This window comes from Bos mutus, chromosome 25 (genome assembly GCF_027580195.1).
Source record: "Bos mutus isolate GX-2022 chromosome 25, NWIPB_WYAK_1.1, whole genome shotgun sequence".
NCBI classification, from domain to species: domain Eukaryota; kingdom Metazoa; phylum Chordata; class Mammalia; order Artiodactyla; family Bovidae; genus Bos; species Bos mutus.
In genome coordinates this window covers 6,152,842-6,173,637 of record NC_091641.1, presented here as the reverse complement: position 1 = coordinate 6,173,637, position 20,796 = coordinate 6,152,842, and the positions used below count along the sequence as shown (strand labels likewise).

The 20,796-nt window shown below is 64.0% G+C and overlaps 1 protein-coding gene across 4 annotated transcripts; it reads right to left on the bottom strand.

Moving 5' to 3' along the window:
• Nucleotides 1-2,698: 2,698 nt before the first annotated feature.
• Nucleotides 2,699-20,400, bottom strand: PDGFA (platelet derived growth factor subunit A). Of its 4 annotated transcripts, none has more exons than XM_070362446.1 (8): nt 20,220-20,238; nt 18,701-18,830; nt 17,196-17,292; nt 12,585-12,689; nt 11,114-11,301; nt 5,365-5,491; nt 4,708-4,776; nt 2,699-2,961 (listed from the first exon to the last, which is right to left on the bottom strand). In XM_070362446.1, exons 2-7 carry the CDS (start codon nt 18,761-18,763, stop codon nt 4,721-4,723), a joined length of 636 nt encoding a protein of 211 aa, XP_070218547.1. In that variant the 5' UTR covers nt 18,764-18,830; nt 20,220-20,238; the 3' UTR covers nt 2,699-2,961; nt 4,708-4,720. The 4 variants fall into 4 exon arrangements, with proteins under 4 accessions (XP_070218547.1, XP_070218546.1, XP_070218548.1 ...); XM_070362445.1 differs by lacking the exon at nt 20,220-20,238 and adding an exon at nt 19,736-20,021; XM_070362447.1 differs by lacking the exon at nt 20,220-20,238 and adding an exon at nt 19,226-19,620.
• Between the last annotated feature and the right edge of the window lie 396 nt (nt 20,401-20,796).

The following is a 20,796-nucleotide window of genomic DNA, read 5'->3' as shown; positions in this document are numbered from 1 at the left end:
TCACAGGGCCAGGTGGTCCTGGCAGGGAAGAGCCTGGCAGAGCCATATTCCCACACTCCACGCTCAGCGGCCCCCAGCACGTGAGCCGGGGTCTGCAGATGGACCTCTGGGCAAACAGCCCTCCGCAGCCTGGGCAGCGCAGGGCACCAGCTCGCCTGTTCAGGCCAGGGGCCCACAGGGGGACAGCTGTCCACCGGGCTCCAAAACTGCTGGCTCCTTCACCCGGGCCGCCCACTTAGCCTGAGCCCCGAGACTCAGCTGTGATTGGCACCCCACGGAATAGACAGAACTGGCGAGGCCAGTGTGAGGGGTCACGAGACCAGGATGTGGGGTCACGAGGCCAGCAGAAAGCACAGAGGTTGGGGGTACTTCCCAGCCAGGTAGGGCCCAAAGCCCACCCCAGGTTTCAGACTGCACTCTCAGAGAGGGCTGGGGTGGGGAGGCCGGCAGGTGGCCGCCGTGCTTCCAGGGCTGAGCGTGCCCCGGAACTCATGCTTTTGCCAGGGCTGCTGTGGGCAGCGCCCAGAGCATCCTCCCGCTGACAAACTCAGAACCACAGTGGGGTCCCCGGCTTCCTGCCCACCTCCCCCAAAGCCAAGAGAAAGGCCCTGAAGGAGCTGTGTTCACAGGTGCACAACCCGGGCAGACGGCTCTGATGGGCACTTCCAAGGCCCCCGGGATGGAGCCCAACTCCCTGCTTCACCATTTGACCCCTGGACGCCCCCTACAACAAGCGTTCTGCTCCCCAGCCCTTCACAGGCTCCGTTTTGGAGGCCCAGCACCCCACTGTATGGCCACATCTTCCTTAGGGGGCCTGTTCTCCCCATTTCTGTCTAGAGCTTCCAGGGAAGTTCACAACAGATGGGGGACAAGGGACCTGAGCCAGCTGAGCGCGCCACCTGGACCCCTCGGGGGTCGATGACGCGGCCTCCCAGGAGTCCTGGAGCTGGACGGGCACTGGGCAGGGGCCAGCGTTCAGGGCCTAGTGCCTTTATCAGGGAACGGAGAGCAGGCCGAGACCCTCAGTCCCGTGACACGTGGTGGCCGCTCCCCACCAACATCCTCCCGGCTGCCGCTGGGGGCCCCACCCCTTCCTGGGCGTTCCTCTCCCCCAAGAGCACACCAAGCCTTTCTGCGCCATTGCTTTAATGGACAGACCATCAGACGCATTTGCCCAAAGAAAGAATAACTGAGCAGGGTTCTGGGCATCTCACCGGACGTAAATACACAGATCACGTTTGTACATCTCACATCAGACACGTATCCACAGCACAGGATCGCGCTGAGCGCCGCTGCGGGACACCCCTCCTGGGAGGGGCGGTCCCCCATGGGGCGGGGCCACGGCCCGCGACCACGCCCCCATGCGCTAGCTCAAAGGCGTCCTACAGCCGCGCGTGGAGGAAGCTCCTTAACGGACAGGTGAGTCCCGGGACAGGACGCTCCCTGTCACCGGAGACGGCCCCAGGGCAACAGAAGGGTCCCGACAGTCACTCGAGCTCCGAGGCGAGGACAGGGGCGGCAGGCCGCGGGCAATACGGGGCTGACCCAGTTCGCAGGCGCAGCAGACACTGCTGTCCACGCACTCCGAGGGATCAAATCTTCCTCATCCACTTGGCGTCTGACAGGGCGCGCCGCCGCGTCTCTGTGAGGTCACGATGCCGGTGCAGCTGTTCGGCCCAGTCGTCTAGGTTCCAGAATCCCAGAGGCAGGCCCAGGACACCGAGACTTCCCGGTGACCACCTGGAGCTCCAGCACCACAGGCCACAGGCCATGTGGCGCTGATGGGCCGCGGCCACAAATGCTTTTCACCGTGAATGCATTTTGGTGGGTTTGTTTTTTTCCTTTTGGTTCAAAAAAAAAAAAAAAACCATGGCAGGCTCTCAGGTATATAAAACTTGGTAATATTAGACAAAAATACAAACTTCACCTTTACAAAAAAAACAAAATCAAACAACAACACACAGAATTTCCGTTGAATACACGTAAAGCGTAACATTTTACCAAAAATAAGAGTTTAGTTTCTGTCCAAACACGGCAGCAGCAGGGAGCAACCCCGGGCCGCAGCTCGGGAAAGCCGGGTCCTCAGGCCCAGCCACGCAGGCAGGAGGCTGGGGAACGGCATGTGATTGCTTCACGCAGTTCTCTCGAAATGGCTTAAATTAAAAGGCGGGTGAGACGGGGCAAGAAGAAACACGTACAGCCAGAAACATTTAGGAAATGATGCACGGGTGGGCATACCACGTTTATTTTAATACAGCTCATTTGCTTGCATCCTGCTAGGAAAGGTACCGTCCCCTGTACTGACTGTCACAGCAGCCTGGTGTTATCGGTGTAAATGTCTTCCAAAGAGATAATTAAAAAAAAAAGCTAGGCCAAGAGTAAAAAGGAAAGCTTAATAATCACTTTATGATGTAAAAAAAAAAAAATCCACTTAAGGCTCTCAGGGAAGTTTCTGGATAAGACTCAAACACTACGGCAAGGAGATGTGGTTCCCCAGTCTTGGCTCCTGCGTGCGCCTGCAGAGCCCGCGGCCTCCGATCGCAGCCTTCAGAAAGCAGGCTCTGCATCCTCGGCAGAAGCACCTGTGACCACCCTGGACAGAGATCCAGTCCGCTGAGACGTCAGTCCTTCCGTCCCTCGGGGCGTCCCTCCATTCCGGCAACTGTTCAGATATTTCTGTGAGTGAGTTTGTTTGTCGTGTTCCGTGGGTTTGTTTGCTCTCTGTTTTTTTGACAAGGAAGCGTCTTATTGTTTCACCGAGTGCTACAATACTTGCTTTGATGTCACATGAACGACGTATACTGTCTCTTTGTTCTCCAAAGCGTGCATGGAGACAGTTTTCACGGAGGAGAACAAAGACCACGCTGGCAGTAAGCACCGTACATAGTAGGTTCAGGAATGTAACACGCCATGTACATCCGTGTCCCGGGAGAGGGCTGCTGGCTGATCTTCACCTCACATCTGCAGGCAGGAGAGAGACAGACACTGAGAGGCCACAAACTCACAAGCGCCATGACGGCACGCACACGCACGCATACACGCTGCGTGGTAGCTCGCAAGATTTAAAGCCTTTGTTAAATTTTCCAAATCAAATATGCCCCATTACCCTTTCTGTAACATCCTGACCAGAACTGGCACTCGGCTCTTGGGATCTCATAGAACACAGCTTCAGAGCAAGCCCCATTCTCCCATTGTACAGATGGGGAAAACTGAGGCCCAGAAGGGTTTTTCTGCTTTTCTCCTCACCTTTCTCTTTCTTCTGGCCTACAGCTTGGTATGATTTCTGGTGTTCCGGCAGCCATTCTGGGCCATGAGGCAATCCTGCCACCGGATGCCATCAGTGAGACACGGGTCTCTGTGACCAGGCGGGGCACATGGGTCTGAGCGTGCAGCAGCTCTTCCCTGCCCTACACTGCCCGTCTGTTGCTCATCCGAACATTCACACCACACGCCCAGAGACCGAATGCTAGCAGGGAGGCAGGGACGGCACTCTCCCTTTAGGGTCTCTGTCATCAGCTGGCCCGTGGAGGCTTAGCCCGGTGGCTGCAGACTGGGAAGCACAGGCAGGTACTGATCAGCCCCTGCACACCCTCAGGACCCGAAGCCAAGGCTCGGCAGCTGGGGGCTGCTTCAGGATCTGTCTACGTGGACCCTTCCTCCCAGAGGAGCCTCCCGAGTGGACCTGGCCCACAGGCCTGAGAAGCTCCTGGCCTGGTCAGGTTCTACAGTTACACATCACTCAGCTGGGCCCTGGGTTCCCAGGCACCTGTCGCCAAGAGTTTCTCTCACAACTGTTTGTCTTGGATGCCATGGGCTCCACATGCCCAGGAGCAAGGACCAGGCTCTCCAGAGGCAGACAGTCCAACAGGAAGGACCAGGAAGACTTAGCACTGCCTCCCTCCATGACAACCGCAGTTGCCCACACCCACCTCCCCTGGGAAGCCCCTCGAAAAGACCACTTTTCCCAGGCCCCCTCAGAGTGGAGGGGTGGCCAGTGAGATTAAAGCAAAAGTCACTGGGTCCTTTCACTGTTCTCCCCACCATAACCTTTCTTCCAGCCTGGAGTGTAACACGATTTCTGGAGCTGGGGCAGCCATGTCAGGCCACGAGGCTGAGCATGGACATCACCAATCCTGAAGTGGGTGTCTGATGATACTTTGAGACTGCCGTACCTGCTCTGGTCTCTACCTTATCTTGCCCTTATTTCTGGTGTGTTGTTACCAGCCAAACACAATTTCCAGTACAGCAACCAACAGCCCTACATGTTTACAAAGCATTTCAGACAGGATCTATCCAGCCTTCAATGTCTCATCTGTGATCCTGGTAAGCCTCAGTTTTTCCATCTGTCGAAGGAGTGGGTAAGCTGTCTGTGTGATCCCAGCAATTAAACATGGGAGCTACTCCACTGCTGCTCAGGGAGCCCAGATCACCCCGCTCCTATGATCTCTGCCTCCCGATCAACGAGGACCAAAGCCAGAGCGGGCACCCCAGAGCAGGAGGGGGCTGGGGGCCAGGCGTCCCGAGCGGCAGGAGAAGGGGCGGAGGGCAGGAGCGTGGAGACCCGCAGCCCGGCCGGACAGACAGCGGAAGCTCGCGGACGGATCAAGGCCAATCAGGGCGCGTCCTCGCCTGTGGGTGATTCGCCGAGTTAGCGGGCGCTGCGCCTCCCACCCCAGGATGGCGGCGCGGCTGGCGGGTGGCTCCTACCTGGTTGGCCACGTTAGGTGGGTTTTAACCTTTTTCTTTTCCGTTTTTTACCTGACTCCCTACGCCTTCCTGTTGACAGAAGGGCAGGAAGGGTGAGTGGGCCCGAGGGAGGGTGTGGGGTGGAAACTGAAGCAATAAATACCTGGGGTGTTTGTCTTTCTGTAAAACAGCTCGATGGCGCTGGCAGGGAGACACTTCCTGGTCCCATGAGCCGGCCCGGCGCGGCGGTCACGACGCCGGGCTGCTCTGGGCAGAGTCTGGCCGAGAAGGCCAAGTCCCCGAGCGCCAACACTGTGGCCAGCACCTGCCACCCGCCAGGGACGGGCCGCATCTCTCCAGCTCACCGCTCGGGCCGGGGCGGGAGACGGGACCCCACGGCGGCCTGACCCCTCCCTCCAGGCGCGTGGCCATGTCCCCGCGATGCTCTCGGGGGCAGCACACCCCCCGCCACAGCAGGTCCCGGGTCGCACGGGCCGCGCAGTGAACGCACAGTGACCGCAGGCCTGAGCTACAGGGCTCCGCCCCCGCCCCCCATGCCCCCGCCGCCCCCCAAGGCCACAGGCGCCGGCCCCGCCCCACGCCCCTCCCACAGGCCACAGGCGCCGCCCCCCCGCCCCACCGCCCCGCCGCCGGCCCCGCCCCCCGGCTAGGACTCACCCGCCTCCTCCTCGCGGTGCTCGGGGCTCGGGCTGGCGCTCGTGCACGTGCACTCCAGGTGCTCCTCCAGCCGCACCTGCACCTCTTTTAACTTCGCCTTCTTCCTGAAGTACTCCACCTTGGCCACCTGTCGGGACAGCAGCGCGGCCGTGGACGAGCGGCACACGAGCCTGGGAGCCGGGACGACCCTTGACCCCTGACCTCCTCCCAGTGGGAAAAGCAGGGGCACCAGTGAGGAAGCAGTGAGACCCAGCAGTGAGGTGCAGTGTTTTAACTTGAGCCCAGAGGCTTGTGCCCGCCAGGAGAGGCCCTGAAGGATGCCCTCGAGGGGGAGGCTCTGGGTGAGGAAAGGGGTTTGCTTCCACGCTTCAGGGATACGTGGAACAGCCACAGAGGTTGGCAAAGGTGCGCCTGACCATCAGCAGCCAGGGACCGGGGCTGCCGCTCGAGGCCCGGGACCATCCGCCCTCCGGCCCAACTCCGAGCCGTGAGGAGGAGCAGGAGGCATGGGCCCACCTGGGGCTCCAGACAAGGACCCCTCAGCCACCCGACGTGCAGCCGGGCCCAGCCCTGCAGCCTCACCCAGCTCCCAGAACAGCCCCCAGGGACACTCTCTCCATCCCTCGCTCTTCACCCAGGGACATGGGTGCGGGGTGGGGAGCAGGACTTGGCCAAGGCCCACCTCCGGCACTTGGAGGCCTTGGGGAAGCCTGGCTCATGGGCCACAGCTGACCAGGGCAAATGGGACCCCAGGCCACAAACAGAAGCCTCCAGCCTGGGGACCCCGGGCAGGGGGTTACCCTGCACTCTGGTGGCCAGGCTGCCCACCTCATAGGCGAGCAGGCCTGGAGGCCCGTCCAGACCTGGAACGGCCACCTGGCCGCGTGAATTAACCAAGCAGAACAGAGCCGGTGGCCTGCCGGCCGTGTGAAGAGGCCGTGGCTCAGATGGGTCAGGAGCTGGGCCGGGTTTGGGGCCAGGCCCAAGGGTTTCCCAAGTCGAGACCTCGAGACCGGGTAGAGAGGAGGCCTCGGGTGGGAGCTCCTGCAGGCCTGGGCCCCGGCTGCCCCTGCCCCTTTCCCCGGGGAAAGTCCGAGAGGTGGGCAGCCAGCCTCCACCTTCCCATCTGTAAAGTGGGGACATAAGTCACATGCACCGGGGGTCACGGTGAAGGACAAACGGGCTCACGCACACAGAAGCACCTGGAACTTGGGTCACTGTTCAGAGACCACTGAAGTCGGCACCTTTGCACAGAGCCTATCCAAGGCCCCCATCCAGACAGGCCAGCTTGCCGGCCCAAGCAGCCTTGTCCACTCCCCTGGGGCTCAGGCAGCGGGCACACAGGCCAGCGCCTCACCCCGCCCTGGACCCCGCTCTGAGTGCCCACACACTTCCCACCACCCTGGCCTCTGCTGGGGGACACAGGCCACCCGAGGGCTTGGCCCTCTGGATGGCACGCCTCTGGCCAGTGGGCGCCTCCCCTGGTATCCTCTGCAGGGCAGGACGAGGACCCAGGCCCCCACGGCCAGCATGGGTGTGGGGGAGGGGGAGGCTCGCCAGCCACCAGACAGGCCGCCCGGGGACCAGCGCTGGGCCCAGCAGCGCTGCCCCAGCGGGCCCCTCAGTGAAGGGTGCGCAACAGCGGCCACTCGAGTCTTTAGAGAAAAATCTTGTTTTTCTTATCACAGAAAAACAAACGGATTCATAGCCGCACCTGCTTCTGGGTGTGAAGTATCCGGGCTGGTCCACCACCTCCATCTGGCCAGGAAATGGCTACATTTTTCCCCCAAGAATGCGCTGTGAATATTAAATTCTCAAAAGCGTCCTCCGCCCTAGCCAAGGCCACGATGAAGATGCTGACGTCCTTGGTGCCCCACCCCCTGGCGCCCCACCCCCAGACCTACCTATGCTGCAGCCTCTCGGAGCCCACACCCCACGCTCTCCCCGCCGTTTGTCTCGGCTGCTCCTGAAAAACCAGACACTCGGACTCCCCGCCATGGAGCTGCCCCACCTGCGGGGTCCCAGGCCAGACCCACCCAAGCACACCACCCCATGACGCCATCAGCCTTCTGAGCCAGGCCTTGGGTTCCTGTGCCCGCCAGCCCCCATGAAGCAGGACACCCCCAGGAGGGCCAGGGACAGCCGCGCCCTGCAGGGCCCCCTGACGCAGGTGGGAGGTGGGGTGTGGCATTGCGGAGGCCAGAGGCCCCCCGAGAGGTCCCAGGTCCAGAATAAACAGCAGCATCTCCCGAATCCCACAGGCCAGGCCCATGACTCTCACAGCAGCCTCGAGAGGGCACGACCGTGGCCCGCTTCACAGACTGAGAAACAGGCTGCACGGACAGGGCCTGGTTCACAGGGAGGGGTCCCGGACTTGCAACCAGCAGGGCCCCTGAGCGTGCCTCTCAGCCAGGGGACATCCTGAGTCCGCCAGGCAGGGTCACTGGGGCCCTGCAGCCCCAAGTCCACTCAGAACTGAGTCCGGCTCCCGGGGTCACGATGGACAGACCGACCTGGCTCCCAGGTGGGTGGCGGGAGGCCTTCTCCAGGCTCGGTTTAGAGGCCACAGTGGCCGGAGAAGAGAACCCAGCCCCAGGGCCTGCGGCCGATGGGGTCTGCCCTCCCTGACCGACTAGGGCTCAAGTTGGGCAAGCAACGGGCGCCTCGCTGCACAGCGCAGGGACTCAGGAGCCCGGCACGGAGGCATGCTGCCAGAGCCGCTGCCTCACCCTCACGGCCCGACCTGGCTCCCGGAACAGCAACGGCCGATGCGGCCCTGTGGGGACCCCCACCCAAAGCACAGGGGCCCTGTCCACGAGGGGTGCAGAGGCCCATCCTGGACTTCCCCGGGTAGACACGCCAGGCCCACCTCCCAGAGGCCGGAGGTCTGGCGAAGTCAGACTGCAGTTAACTGCCCAACATGGCCGCAGAGCTGAGCCCGCAGCTGCCCTGAAAGCAGGGCCGCCCCAAACTCCCAGCACCTGTGAGGCTGGAGGCCCACCCGGCGGCGGGGAGCCGCTCCTTCCGCCTGACCTGCCGCCGTCCACGCCCAGCTCCACCTGTCCCGGCCACAGAGGCTCAGGTCTAGGGGCGGGACCCGCATGTCAGCCCGCACCGGGGGGCAGATGCCAGGCGCTGGCCTTGCTGAGCGGGGTGCCGGGGAGTGGCTGGGACCCCTGCCCACGTGGCAATACGGCAGGTCTGCAGGGGCTCCAGGGTCCACGAGCCGCCCCCAGGGCAGGCCCCGGAGGTCTCAGGCCGCCCTCCATGGAGGTCACAGCAGGGCTCTGGGGGCCAGGCCACCGATCTGGGCGTGTCCTGACCCCGGGCCCGGAGCCCCCTGCAGCTGAGGGTACCTGCCTGGTTCAGTCACCCGGGAGACCGTCCCGGCCTCCCCGCCCTCTCCTCCCAATGAGGGGCCTCGGGCTGTGCGTCACCCTATGACCCCCAGCACCCACCCCATGTTCAGTCTGGGCCTTGAGGGCCGCTCTCTGCTCGGCCTCAACCCCAAATGGAACAGGGACGGCCCCTGGCCAGGCTGGGGGGCGGGCATGCCACAATGGGCCTCCTGTTCCCACTGACCTCTGTCTCCTCCCGCCAGGACCCCGGGGTCTGGGGCCGGATGTCTCCTTGCCGACCTCCTGATGGCAGGGCGGGAGGGGCCCTCCCCGGGAGAGGGGGGTGGGCGAAGGCGTGCGGGGTGCCGGATGCGGAGCTGGGTGGTCAGGCCCCCCGCGGCAGGCTGACCCCACTCTGGGCAGATGGAACTCGGCTCTCCCGCCCACTGGTCAGGCCGCTCTGGCAGACGGAGCACCTGCTCTCACCCACTGAGACCCCCGAGGAGCTGTGGACCACCCGCCCACCCTTAGGATGGACCAGGGGAGACAGAGGGTCACTGCCCAGCCTGGGACCAGACATGGCCTTGCCCTCACACCATGGGAAGCAAGAGTGGGAGCCGTGGGGGACCGCAAAGGCTGGAGCCACGGGCAGAGAGCCCGCTCCATTTCCACGCCCCTGTACCTCCAGGCCCCTGCTGCTGGCCCAACAGACAGGCTCCAGCATCCATAAGCAGGACCATCTAATCTAGGGCACCCCACCCCCAGGCCCAAGAGACAAAGACCTCAGTTCCCTGGACTCCTGGGGCTCCTAAGACCCCTCAACACACCACAAGGAGGGACCCCCAGACCCAACGGAAGCCCAGGAGGCTGGGCTGAGAGCCAGGGCCACCGCTGAGCCCACAGGCAGGCATCAGGCCTGCTTCCTCCTTGAACCAAGGAGGACACAGCAGTGGGGCCCGCGGGGTGCCCAGGGCGGACGACCCCCCACCCGGAGCCTGAGGCCTGAGGCAGGAGCCAGCACGCCGGGCAGGCACTCCAGGGCACCTTGGCCCCAGGGGAGTGTCCACCTGAGACCACAGGCAGCCAGCCGTGGAATCCACTTACTCAATCTCCAAAGCACGCAGAGGACCAAGTCCCGAGGTCAAGTCAAGTCCCAGTTAGAGTCTAAAGTGCTTCTCGCGTGCCAGCTACAGGGTCCTTAACTCCACACCTCACTCTGGGGCCAGAAGCCTGGACTCAGACTCGCAGGTGATCGGAAATAATTCCCAGTGGAGAAAAGAGTTCTACTGCACCCCCAGAGCAGAAGTCCACATTCCAGGAAAACTGGAGGCCCGGCTGAGTGGGGTGGGGGGGGGGCGAGGGGGTGGGTGGCAGGGGCTCCTCCATGGGACGGTGCCAAGTCCACGCCCCAGGGCCACAGGGACCACAACCCACCCGGAGACAGACCTTCCGTGGGGGCAAGCAGTCCCCATGTCCCAGACCCACTCCCCCGAAGAGGCAGGTGCAGCCAGAGGGGAGCAAGCCCAGGCTAAGAAAGGCTTCCAGACATAGGGCCAGAAGCCAGGCCCGAGTTGAGCTGCCCAGTGACCTGAGGATGCAGAATTTCCCCCAGATTCAGAGGACAAGCCCCAGTATGTGTCCTTGGAACCTGCCCTGCTGCAAGACCCCGTGATGCGCTTAGCGGTCAAACCAGCCAGCCTCCCGCCTGGGAGAAGGCCTCATAGTGAGCACTGGCCATGTACTGGTTCCCAGGAGCCCAACACGGGAGCAGAGACATCTGACCCAAGCTGCTGGGCCTGTGGTTCTCCACGCACAGCACACCTTCCTGAAACAGGGGGCAACCTGGCCCCCAAAAGGACCCCCCTGGCTGGCGCCCCATCAACAGCACGTCCAGTGGAGAGGGACTCCCTCCCAGGTTTCACAGGGGCCAGAGGTCTAGCATGACAGGCGGTGCCTGGCCCTGCAGCCTGAGTTCTGAGCCAAGTTCTGAGCCATGGTGGGAGTCAGCCTCCCCACCCAGCCCCAGCCCGGGGCTCCCTTCCAGTCTCGGTGGGGAGAGGCTCTCAGGGGACGCCCAGCCCCCTTGCCACCACCAGAGCCCCCACTAAAGTGCCCAAGAGACCCTTCCAGAGCCTGGAGGAGACACCAGGCAGCTCTCAGCTAAATGGCTGGACACCATGCGAAACCCGTCGGCAAAGCCCACCACTTTTCTTGTGGACCTTAGGATCTCGTCGTCCTAAGACCCACGAGAGGCCCTTGGAGAGGGGACCAGACACCAGCCCTAAACTACCCACCAGGACCCAAGCCCCAGTCCCGCCCCCGGGCCTCAGTGTGCCAGTCAGAGAAATGGCCGCATCCTCCGGCTCACCAGCCACAGCTGGCCGCCGCAGGCCAGGGATGCGCAGGCTCACCTTGACGTTCCGGTGGTGGACACGCGACGGCTGGCACTTGACGCTGCTTGTGTTGCAGCAGCCGGTGCAGCGCTTCACCTCCACGCACGGCGGCCAGATTAGGAAGTTAGCGGACGTGGGGTCCACCTGGCTCCGAGGTATCTCGTAAATGACAGTCCTGGTCTTGCAGACCGCTGGGATGGCTTCCTCTGCAGACGTGAGAGGCGGGTGAACGTGCCGGAAGCCCCAGGGCTGCAGCAGCTCCCAGGGGTCCAGGCAGGAGCGACCCACAGCCCGTGGCTTCCGCCCACGGGACATGTCACACAGCCCCTGGTCCAGCACAGGCAGAAAGACCCCCCAACAGTGCCGCTGACTGGCCCGAAGGTGAGCGGTAACTTGAGGGCTGGGAGGGGAGACCCCAGAGGGGCAGGGTGCTGCAGAGAGCCTCCCTTGGGATGTGGGGGCTGAAAAGGGGCTCACACAGCACCTGAGGCCAGCTTGGAGCTGGGACACTACCTTCACTCAGGACCGGGGGCGGGGGGGCAGCTCTCACCTGCCCCCCCCCTCCCAAGGGCCCCGCCTCCCACAAGCACATTTCCAGTGGCCCCCAAATCAAGAGGGCAGGGTGCTGGTGACCCAGCAACCCCAGTGCGGGAAGGGGCCCCACTCACAGTGCCCAACCCAGCGCCCACCAGCAGGAAGGATCTGGGGAGTCTAGCCAGGCAGGGCCACAGCCTTCAGTCTAGCCCCAGTTCCGTTCAAGGGCAGGCCCCCAGTTTGGAGCAGGACAGGCCCCCATCAGGCCCGAAGACTCGAGGCAGCACACATCACCCGGGAGGGCCTGCTGGCCTCAACCAGGAATCGTCTACCCACACACCACGCCCAAAGGCAGAAGCTATAAAATTCATATTCTTGGAAAGACAGCTCAGACAGAGAGTCACATGCCCAAGGTCACAAGGAGGACGGACAGCTGTCAGGATCCCCAGGTGGCATGGGACTGGGTGGTCACACCCCCCAACTGCACCCCTGGGGCAAGGTCTCCCCTCAAGGCTGAGCCCAAGGCCCCAGGAGACCTCCATCAGCAGTCACTCCTCAAGGGGCCAGGCAGACCCCAGATGCTCAGAGTGGGGCCAAGGGGCCAGGCCTGCAGGAGGTGGGGACCCCGGAAAGGGCCCCCCAGGCCCAGCATGGCTGCCCCCACCCCTCCGCGGGGCGGCGGGGAGCACTCTGTGCTTGATGTTATGAACTGCAAATTAAACACAACCATCCTCCAGCGAGGCTGCCTCCAGCACAGGCCCCAACAAGACCGGGCACCTCAGGAATTTATGGCGGCTCCCGCTTCTGGAAACTCTTGGCCCAGGCCAGGCCTGCAGCAGGGAGTGGGGAGGGGGCGCGGGGCCTGCACAGCAGAGAAGAGACGGACCCCGCGTCCTGGTCGGCGGGGAGGACGTGTCCCCGGAGCCCCTCCACAGCCCCCAGCACAGGGACTCACCGATGCTCCTCTTCCTCCGGATGGGCACTGGCCGCTTCTCCAGGGCATGCTTGGCGCCGTGGCCCCCGTGGGCTCTCAGACTGGTTTCCAAAGGCTCCTCAGCTCCTACAGGAAAAAGAGGAGATGCCAACCGTCTGCCCACACCTGGGCCCCTGGGGCCTGCAACAGCAGCACACCCCACCGCCCTCCTCGTTACAGAGGGGGTCCCTCTGTACCCACAAGGGGGGGCCTCCAGACGTGTGCAGGATGAGACTCCCAATGCGGCCGGCACGAGGCTCCTGCCTGCCCTGCACCCCACCGTGAAGCTGCAGGCCAGTGGGGAAGGGCCTGCAGCCAGCCCGCCCGGGGCGCCTCCTCAGGGAAGCTGGATGAGGGCTGACCCAGGGGAGGTGCCTGAAGCCAGCCCGCCCTGCCCGCAAGGCTGAGCTGACAGGCCTTCTGCTGCTTGCTGGACAGCGCACCTTGGACAGCGGGCTGGACGGCAGACCCGCACAGGCTGCAGCCGCAACTTTTCCACCACCTCTGCTGCCTCCTCTGCTGCCCTCATTGACCCAATCCTGGCTGAGCATCCCGGCCTTGCAGGGGCATCAGGAGCAAGGCCAGACGGGGCCTCGGTCAGACCCCCCTAGTCCCTGAACGTCAGCCTGCCATGATGGAGAGGCCGCTAGAGCCGGAGTGGCGCGTCCGGAGCCCGGCGCCCGGCGCCCCATGGGGGACACGGCTCTCAGGAAGGAAAGAGCTTTGAGTGGCCCCAGAGCCAAGGTCACCGCTGGGCCTAGCGCCCCAGGCTGGCTATAGCCCCCTCAGTACACACACCACCACCCGCTCTGCTCCCAGGGCCCCCAGACAGGGCTCGGAAGGGACACACACACCTGCCGTCTGGGCGGACCCCGCCCAAGGACAGCACCTGCACCAGGGTAATGGGCCCTCAGACCTGGTGGGGCATCTCCCCGCCTCTCCCCTCCGTCACTGCTTCCCCCACCGTTAACCAGAGGCAGCGGGCTCTGAGAAGGCATGCCTCCAGGGCCACAGCTGCCCAGGGAGCCCGTTCTCACCACCTCCCCTCCCCAAGAAGCTCCAGTGGTATCCCAGCCATGAGCCCAGACCCGAGGACCCCCGTCCCCGATGTGCAGCACACAGAGGCCGTGGAGACTGTCCACATGCCGGCAGTCTGAACCTGCACTCACTAGAAACGAAGTGCAAACACAGAGAACGCAGCGGGAGCACAAGATGCGCCACCGTGCACCCCGCCGTCCAGGGGAACCCAGCTCTTCCCTCAAATGACTCAATGTTCCACTGCCGCTAATTTTTTCTGAGACCCAAAATAAGATCAGAACAGAACTACTCATGCAGTAAGAATTTCCCATCTACCAACTGTTACAAGAAGCATTTTTTCACGAAAAAAGTGACATTATGAGTCACGTCCTGGTGGTGGCCATCTTGCCATCGCCAAGCCCAGGAGCAGGTGGTCAATCCTGAGCTTCTAGGAGACAACGCAACGGCAGCAACCCAGGCCGCACCCTACCCCGCGCTCCAGCCAGGCAACAGCGGCCTTCCGCGACATCGTGGTGCCGTGCACACAGTAGGGGCTGCCGCCTCCCCACCTCGGAAGAAACTGAGGCCAAAGCTCAGAAGAGCAAGCAAGGCCGATGGCCGGCAGGAGGCCCCCGACTGCCTGCCCCACACCCAGGCCTCTTGCCCCTGAAGAAGCAGAGAAGACAAAGCCTCCTCCTGGTCAATCAACTGTTCTGAAACCTGAACCCAGGACTCAATCCCCAACAAGAGTAGAAAGAGCTCCCAGTCAGACAAGCTCATCCACTACCCTATGGAGACGGGTGGTCCGGAAACTCAGCCCAGACATCGCTGATGGGGAGGCAGCCCTCTGATTCATGTGGGTGGAGATGCAACAGGCAGGGATCCCCTTCCCAAGAGAAGGCCACACATGAATCACACCCGAAAATGGCTCTCAGGACAGTTCATCAACTGGTTTTCCCTTCTGCCTCTTCTGCACAGATGTCCGAAGGATAGAGAGCCGTCTTCCAGCCGTCAGTCCTGGAGGAGCATTAATGGCCTAATGGGATGATATTTATGTATCCTTACTCAATGGCCACGGGCGCCCAGCCAGGCTTCGGAGAACAAAGCTCCCGCGCGGCTGAATGCTCTGCTCTCAGCACGCCCGACACACAGGCCGCAAACTCCATGCTACTGGTCATTAAAAGACCACATGTTGGCCCCTGCACCCAAAGGTCACACGTGAAAAACCAACTGTCCGGTCCGTGAGCGCGCTCGGAGCTCGCGGGCGCGGGCAAGGAATCCACCGCCTGCGGGCCTGGGCGCAGCGACTCACCTGGGAGACGGGAACGGCCCGGCCCTGGAGGCCACGCCCACCTGCCAGTCACGAGGCCCCGCCCCGGGGAGGAGCCACTGCAAACCCGAGTCTCTTTTCCCGCTCCCAGGCGTCAGTCTGCAAGAGCTCCACTCGGAGCTGTAAGAGGAAGGACGGACACCCAGGCCAGCGGGTCTTCTCTGCACCCAGCCGCCCCCTCACTGATCCCACCTCTGGCTGACCCTGCTGGGAAGTCCTGGGCCTGGAGAAGTAACCTCACAGCAGTTTACAACCTTTCCTAGCAGCGGGGTCCATTTCTACTCATTTGGGGCAGAAACAGAAGGTGGGGAAAAGACACCCACACCCCCCAGCCCACTCCTTCTGCAAAACAAGCTACAGAAGCAACCAGCTCAGGTCAGAGCTGAGAGGGGACCACCCAGAGCTCTGATGAAGGAGCCCGCCCAGGGGTCTGTGTCACAAAGGGTCCTGGAGGGACACAGCTACTGAACAAAGGAGACCCTGGGGCCCCTCGAGTGTTCTCAGCCCAAAGCTCACCAGGCACTAGGAGCTCCCTCTCAGACCCCAGCTACCCTAACAGGTGGGGGAGGGAATGAGGCGGTCCACTCTGTCCACTCCCTGGGGCAGGAGGGAGCAGGCTCCCAGGGCTTTTATAAGGGGGCAATTTGAAACCAGCCCGGAGAACCGGCTGCTGCACCCTTGCTTCTTCTGTTTGGACCCTCCAAGGAGGCCATGGACCCAGAAGTCCGCAGGTCAGGAATGCTATCAGCATGACCCCAGAGCTGCAATGCTAAAAGCATTAATGGGTGGGGGTGGGGAGGCGGGGCTGCAGAAAACAGAATAAGAATGGTCCCAGCAGAAAGTGAATGGCCCATTTCCCCAACACAACCCAAAGCAGGTACTGCGGGAGGCCCAGCCTTTCCCAGGGAAAAAAACTCTGGGAAGCCAGTCCCCCCCTTGCCCAAGTCCATCAGGGAGCAGCAGAATGCAGGCAAGTGTTCTCCTCGGCTAACCAAAGCCAAACCCTTCTCCCCAGGGTTACACATCAAGGAACCAGATCAAAATCCCCCCCTGGCCCCACTCTGATCTCCAAGTGAAATTCTACCCCCTTCCTGATAAGGATCAGCCAAAGGATTTCCTGGGTCAAGAAACTACAGAAACCATCGCCCTTGCTAGAAAATGGTTTTGGCATGAAATGAAAATAGTTCAGGCCTTTCCACCACCATAATTAGGTACAAATTTCCAAATGACTAGACCATGTGATTTTACTTAATTCCTCCACTGCCCCCCTTTTTAGAGTAGTTTGCAGCGAAAGAAAAATCTTCATTTCACTTAAAATTCTCCCAGCCAACCCCTGGCTAACTTTGGTTGCCCTGTTTGACAAGCTCATCTGGGGCTCCTTTTTGTCCAGTCAACAGTAAGTTTTCTGACATGAGTATCCCCCTAGCTAACTCACAGTGGAGTTCCTGCCACAGAAATGCGGGCCAGAACCCTTGTCCTCTAGGAAGAGCTTCCTCTGGTCCACAGGCAAGCACAGCCACCCAGCACCACCGGCTCCCAGCCAGGCCAATATGGGTCGTCACCACCTCTGCCCACCTGGGGCCAGTCCAACTCTGCAGCCGACACTCAAGAGCTTCAGAAGTCTGCTTGACACTGTTTCCTAAAGCGGCTCAGCTCCAGAGCCTGAGGGGGAGCCCCAAAATAGTCCCCAAACAGCAGAGTGTCCAAGGCGCGCCTTTTTTATTGGCTCATGAAAACAGAAAAACACAGGACTCACAACCACAAGGCCCAGCCCGGCAGCAGGAGCAGAGCAAATGCGCACCGATGACAAAGGGGCCCTCGGTGGGGCGGTGGGGGGCGGCACCGCGTACCAGCTTGCGCCCAGGTCGGGGCTCAGCGCCCAAGGTCTGGGCTGGCTCCTCCTGGCCGGAGGGCAGGCCCCGGACCGCACACCTGGCCGGGACGCCGGCGCCCTCTATGCGGCTTAACTTTCTGAGACACATTCGGCATTTTCCTTAAAGCAAAAAAACAATCCCTGGGCGAGTGAGCAGCCCCGGCCGCCGCCGGGAGAGAAAGTGGTGATTGGAAGAGAAACTCCTGACTCATCCGCCTGGGCTTTTATGGCCCGGGATTGGATTCTGACCTTTCGGTGCGCTCCTGCGCGGCGCCCGGCCCGGCCCGAACACGGGAGGCGGCACAGGGCGCACATACAGCCTGCCCGCCCGCCCGCGCCCTCCCCGCGCGCCGAGGGAAGGGGCGCGATTTACCTACGGAGTCTATCTCCAGGAGTCGCTGGAGGTCCCGGATGCTGTGGATCTGACTGTGCGCCAGCCTCTCAATGACCTCGCGGGGGATCTCGGCTTCCTGCAAGCATAGCAACACCGTCAGCGCCCGTGGCTGCCCAGAGCGCCTGGTCTCCCACCCGGCCCGCGCGGGCGCCTTGCAGGAAGGCCGCCGGACCCCCAGCCCGGGCCCTGGAGCCTAAGGCCCAGGGTGGGGCTGGATGAGACCCCCAATACAATTCTCCGTCCCCATTCGTGTCTGCCCTTTACAAGAAGAAACGGGTCCCCACGTTTAAATTAAAAAAAAAAAACACACACACACACAAAACCCACGGGGCCCCTCCGCCCAGGGGTGTCCGTTACAGGTCTAGGGGTGGCGAGGGGCCCGGGGAGCTGCTGGTCTAATAGTGAAATCAACATCGAGAAAGATCAAGTTGAAATGCGTCACGGACCGGCGACGAAAGTCACGGCAGCCCTAACACTTTAATCTACCCGAGGTTTAAATTTCACACCCGGAATCCCGACCGAACCTGCGGGGGAGAGGGTCTGCAAACACGCGCGCGCACACTCACACTCGCCCCACCCCGGGCTCCGGCCCAGCTGCGGCCCTAGCGCCGACGAAGACGCCCCAAATCCAGCCGCGACTGGGAGGGGCTGCCAGGGAACGTGAGGGTTAAATATCTATCTCTCGCAGCTCCGGGTCCCAACCCAGACCACCCCCCACCTCTCGGCCTCCCCCTACTCTTTTCAGGTTTTTAAAGGGAGTAGGGGGTCGTGGGGGTCTCAAGCACTAAGTCCCCACGACGGGGGAGTAGAAAGTCATTTATCACAGCACAGCTCACGAGGATTCGAGATTGGGGGTGGGGGTGGGGACGCGGGTGGTGGGAGGGCGAGGGCTCCCGGCCCGGCCCCGGCTCGCCTAGCTCAGCCACCTGTAAGCAGGCCCCGGGCGGGCGGGACTGCGCCGGCCCACCCGCCGCTCCTGGCGTGGGGACCGGGACCCGGGGTCTGCGGCTCTGCGCTGCTCACCCTGCCTTCCGGGGGCTCCCGCTGCAACCGCCCCTACCAGTTTGTCGGGGGCTCTTCCCTCTTCCCCGGCTCCGCGAGCTCACACACACACACACACACACACACACACACACACCCCCTTCCGCGCTCCCGCACCCCAATGCTGCATTGTCCGCCGCGCCCTAGGTCTCCCTCCTCGGAGAGGAGCCCGCGGCCCCCGAAGTTTCTCCCCACTCGTCCACCCAGCCGCCACTCCGTCCCTCCGCGGCGGAGCGACGCAACACGCTGGAAACTCACCAGACACACTTAGGCATGGCAGAAAATAGAACCCAGTTAGGAAAATTTAAAAACCGACCACCCTAGCAGAAATCAAAACGCGCCCTGCAGAGCCCCGGAGCCCGGGCTCTCGGGCCCGCGGGCGGCCTCAGGGGGCGTGCGCAGGGGGAGTCGGAGAAAGGACAGGGCGCGGGGGTGGCACCCACCTCGGCCAGGGCATTGGCGAGGTACCCGCAGCCGAGGAGCAGCAGACAAGCCCAGGTCCTCATCGCGTCCCGAGGCACCGGTGGCTCGGCGGGGAGGCGAGGCCGCGGGGCGGGCGCTCCAGCCGGGCTCCTGTGACGGCGAAATTCAGTACCATCCCTCAGGGAACGCGGCCCGAAGGAGGGTGGCGCGGAGAGCAGGGAGCCGACGGAGCGCGCCCGGCGCGAGCAGCGAGTGCGGAGAGGCAGGCAGCGCCAGAGAGGAGGAGGAGCAGGGAGTGCGCGCTTGCCGCGCCCGCCGCGCCGGGAGCCTCCTGGGCCGCCGGGTAGGGGGTGGGGACGGAAGGGGCGGAGGGCGGGGGCTGGGCCTCTTCCTTGGTGCGTTCCCGGTGCTGGCCGCCGCCGCGCTCGTTCCCCGGCGCTGGCTCTAGGAGCGACCAGGCCGGTAATTCTGCATATTTGCGGGCGTCAGCCCCGAAAGGGACCCCCGAGCGAGGCTGGAGCCGCTGCCGCCGCACCACCCATCACCTGTCTGGACGCCCGGCCAGGCCCGGCGCGGGCTCGCGCTCTCCCTGCGGGCTGCGGGCGGCCCTGCGCGCCCACCAGCGGCCCCGCGCTCGCCTCCGGCCTCCTCTCGCCGCCGCCGCCGCCGCCCGGCCGGGCACGGCGCGGCCCAGCACGGCGCGGCCCGGCGGCCTGCGTGCGCCCTCCGCGGCGCGCCCTCGGCTCCGGCGCCGCGCTCCGCCCTCCGCCGGCCCGAGCCGGGCAGCGCCCGCGGCCGCTCCGCCTGGCAGCCGCCGCCCGCCCGGGGCCTCGCCGCGCGGGCCTGAGGGCCGAGCCGGCGCCGCCGCCGCCGCCGGCAGAGAAGGAGGAGGAGGAGGCGGCGCGGGCAGGCCCGGCTCGCCGGAGTTGTGCGGGCTCCGTGGGGCGCGCGTGTGGAGCCGGCCGGCGGCGGGGAGGGGGTTATAGCGCAGCGCAGCGCCCCTCCCCCGCCCCCTCCCCCTCGCCTCCCCCGGATTCCGGGCCCCGGACCCGCACCTCGGAAGCGCGTGGGGGCCGAACGGGCCGGGCAGGGCCCCGCCGCGGCCGCAGTGAGCACACACACGCGCTCGCGCAGGCAGTAAAACCCATCAAGGCCCCGGGCCTGGCCCCGAGCACAGCCGCCGGGGCTCCGCGCGCTGCCCGGGGCTCCCCGGGCGCCCCTCCCTAGAGTTTGCCCACCCCCCAGTGCCAGCTGCAGCCCTGCAGCACCGGACGGGGAGGGGAGGAGGCGGCCGCAGAAGCGCCGCCGTCGCCGGCTCGCCTCTCTCGGGCCCCAGCGGCGGCAGAGGGCAGCGCCCAGAGCTGCTACGCCAAAAAGGGCAAAAGCGAGCCGGCCCCCGCCTCCCGCCCCCCGCCCTGGAGCTCCGGCCTCTTTGCACGGTTTGGATCCCGGGCCCCCGGCTCCCCCGCCATAAAAGGAGGGGGAGTGAGGCTCTGGTGAGAGGTGGGGCGGGTTTAGGGGCGCGTCTGGGACACTCACCTGGCGGCTGCCACGCGCCCCCGCCCGGAATCCGATGCCTGGGGCGTCTGAACGAGGAACCTCCACCCACATTCCGGGAGACGAGGGCGCCCCGGTCGGAGGAGGGGGCTGCCGCGGACCTCGTCCCCGCCCTGGGGTCCCGCACCCCCAAGTCCCCGCGCCCTCGTGGAAGGCCTGGCGGCGGTCTGAGCCAGAAACTCGAGGGCTGGAAGGGAGGAAAAGAAAAGAGCCGCTCGAGAGGAGCCCGGGAGTCTCAGCCTCCCGCGCCGGGATCCTACAGAGCGCCACCTCCGGCCACGGCGCCGCACAGAGCGATGCGGGGGAGCGACGCGAGGGAGGCCGAGGCCTGAGCGGGGCTGGACGGCGCCCCCGCCACCGAAGGGCGGTGCGCCGAGCTGGGTCCCTCCCGCCTGCCTAGGCAGGTGGGACCGCACCCTGGCGACGGGTCTCTAGAGGGGCGGAGAAGCCCCGGGATCAGGGCTAGATGGGTAACGAGCCAAGTGACCCCGCAGCTAGACGGGAGGCCATTAAAGGCTAGGGACTGCAAGTGGCTGGGTGGGCTGAGGAAACAGAACCC